The sequence below is a fragment of the Frankliniella occidentalis genome, unplaced genomic scaffold (assembly GCF_000697945.3).
Source record: "Frankliniella occidentalis isolate FOCC.00 unplaced genomic scaffold, Focc_3.1 Scaffold329, whole genome shotgun sequence".
Classification (NCBI taxonomy): domain Eukaryota; kingdom Metazoa; phylum Arthropoda; class Insecta; order Thysanoptera; family Thripidae; genus Frankliniella; species Frankliniella occidentalis.
In genome coordinates this window covers 12,955-15,460 of record NW_026267452.1, presented here as the reverse complement: position 1 = coordinate 15,460, position 2,506 = coordinate 12,955, and the positions used below count along the sequence as shown (strand labels likewise).

At 36.2% G+C, this 2,506-nt stretch overlaps 1 protein-coding gene across 1 annotated transcript; it reads left to right on the top strand.

Annotated features, from left to right (window-relative positions):
* Positions 1-316: 316 nt before the first annotated feature.
* Positions 317-2,500, top strand: LOC113215857 (putative nuclease HARBI1). The gene is made up of 2 exons (XM_026435522.2): positions 317-709; positions 790-2,500. The coding sequence occupies exons 1-2, from the start codon at positions 454-456 to the stop codon at positions 1,125-1,127; spliced, it is 594 nt and encodes a 197-aa protein (XP_026291307.2). The 5' UTR covers positions 317-453; the 3' UTR covers positions 1,128-2,500.
* Positions 2,501-2,506: the final 6 nt, after the last annotated feature.

Genomic DNA, 2,506 nt, shown 5'->3' with positions numbered 1-2,506 from the left:
ACAAACAGAATGAAACTTTTCCGGTCAGTGGAGTAATGGGCTTCGCTAATCGCTCAGCCAATTACTTTCCATGGGGTCAGTGAACTTCATAATAACAAGCTGACCCAAGGTTTCTGTTATATCTACTGGGAGGGAAAAACCTGCAAACACTTCATTTTATGTAGAATAATTATTTCTAAACTGTGTTTCTGACAATTTTCTTCCTGTGAAATTAATTAGTTTGTCTTCTTTTTTGAAAGGGAAGTAATTCAAATTTCTCCTCTTTCAACAAAGACACAACTAAATCTATGTGTGTTACTTTGTAGTTCTTGTAACACTGATTCTATACAACATTTCTGTGTGAATCTGTCTAGTATGGTGTAATTTATTTCATTGGCCACTGCACTGAGTGCAATATGTTTCTTACCACAAGGACCTATATTGAGTCTATGGGGATTAAAAAAAAAGCCCTGCATGAAACCTTATGGTAACTTACTGACCCACTGTAATTTTGGCTGTACCAGGAAGTGTTTTCTTTTACTCAAATGCCAGTATAACTTTGTGGGACACTCAAACAAATTTTCAGATATGCGATGCTGTGCTGATCTGAACATTATGAATGTGGATGCACGGTGGCCAGGATCAGTGACTGATAATTTAATCTGGGAAGCCTCAACGGCCAGAAATATTGTGGAACAAGCATATTGGGAGGATAGGTGCTGGTTGCTAGGTAATACCAAATATTTGTTGTCAATGAAAGCAGTCATGGAATATAGTTCATTTACTTTGATCATTGTATTCCTTTTCCAGGCGATAATGGGTACTACACAGCTCTCTGGCTCCACGTACCTATTCTCCATGCAGAACCAGGAACGCCTCAGTTCAGATACACACAATTGCACTGCCGCAGCAGAAATGTTGTGGAAAGGTGCATAGGAATTTTAAAAGCGCGATGGAGATTGTTATCCTGTGATCGCTGCATAAACTACCGAAATGCCACATATGCTGGTATGATGGTTAATGCCTGCTGTGTCCTTCACAACTATTGCAATCAAAGAAGGGTTCCTATGCCTGATCCGCTGATTGAAGATGATGTGTATGTGCCCCCCGAACTAGAAGATCTTCCAATAGATGTGGATGTTTATTAGAGAGGTCAGGAAGAGTTGCAGTACCTTATCAACCATGCTAATCAAGTGCATCCGGCCAATGGCGATCTTGCTTAGTTTCAGTGATGCTTTCAATTTTGTCAGTTGACTTGCTTCATTTCTAATGTTACCACCTCCAACTTTTCACTTTGATTTACTCCTATTTCTTCTACCGGAATACTTTTTTTCATATTTCATTGTGCCGTTACTATTTTCTTAACTATTTTTGTGTACTGTTCAGTAATTTCAAAGTATTAATGCATTTGAAGAGTAGTCTGCACTGACCAAACACCCTTAGAATACTGAAACCAATCATTGTTCACAATTATTTTTGTAGATGTTTATGTATTCAATCTCTCCTAACTCTGTTGAAACTCTCTCAAACTGACACGTTTGTATGATTTACTATCTAATAGGACAAGGTTGTAATGGAAGTAAATAATGTGTATTATGTAGTGAGTTGTTAAAATTTAATTCATCTTGAATTCTCAACAGCTCAAAATTTCAGTCACTAGTGATTCAAGTAAGAGTAGGATGGCTGTTACATGCAGGATAATATATTCATGTAAGATCTGAAACTTCAAAGTCTTTAAATAGTAGCTTGCACAGTTATGCCAGTGCTTTCAGTAGAGGATTGTCCCTGATATGGGGGGCTTATATTCCATTGATTTTCACAACTTTTCTTTTATAGCTTTAAGCTCTAATATAAGAGGCACTATATGGCATGCTCAGTAAATAAATCAATTGATTACAGTAAACTATATAGAGAGAAAAACAAATGTTATGAAAGTATTATATATCACAATATATTGGTAAAATAATGCAAGGACAGCAATAGGTTTTTTTCATGGAGCTTTGGTTATCCATTCTAACGACGTCTTCTCAACTGGTCCTTATTAAGTTCTATCACATATGCGGGTAGCTTGTAAGTTAGGTTCTGTTACTTCATTTGAGATTATGTAACAGAACTGAAATCGGATTGTAAATAGTGTAGATTACTTTGAGTTCTGAACCGACAGGAATGTAATGGGATTAAATATAAATCACAAGAATTTAATGGTCTCCTTTTATTTCACTGAGACGAAGTAAACAGAAAATTGTGACACACAAAGTTCAGTAACTTACATCAAATAACAAAACAAAGTCACACTTGCTTAACAGGTATTGTTCAATGATGCTCACATTGAAAGATGAACTCAAGAACTACATGCAAGTAAAATGCATACAATACTGTTCAAAGAAACTAAAACAATGATTGAGTTGGAGATCAGTCTTCAACACTTAATTATGTTGAAACATTTAAGACAACACGAGTAAAACTAAAATCCAAGATGACAAAATAACTAGGTAGATGTACGCCAGACCACGTCTCGCGTAACAGG

What these genes read in the sequence shown, in the direction of transcription:
- LOC113215857 (XM_026435522.2), top strand. Translation starts at nt 454, where the DNA reads ATGAAACCTTATGGTAACTTACTGACCCACTGTAATTTTGGCTGTACC. An exon ending in GGATAGGTGCTGGTTGCTAG is followed by an intron (nt 710 to 789) that starts GTAATACCAAAT and finishes TTCCTTTTCCAG; the next exon opens with GCGATAATGGGTACTACACA.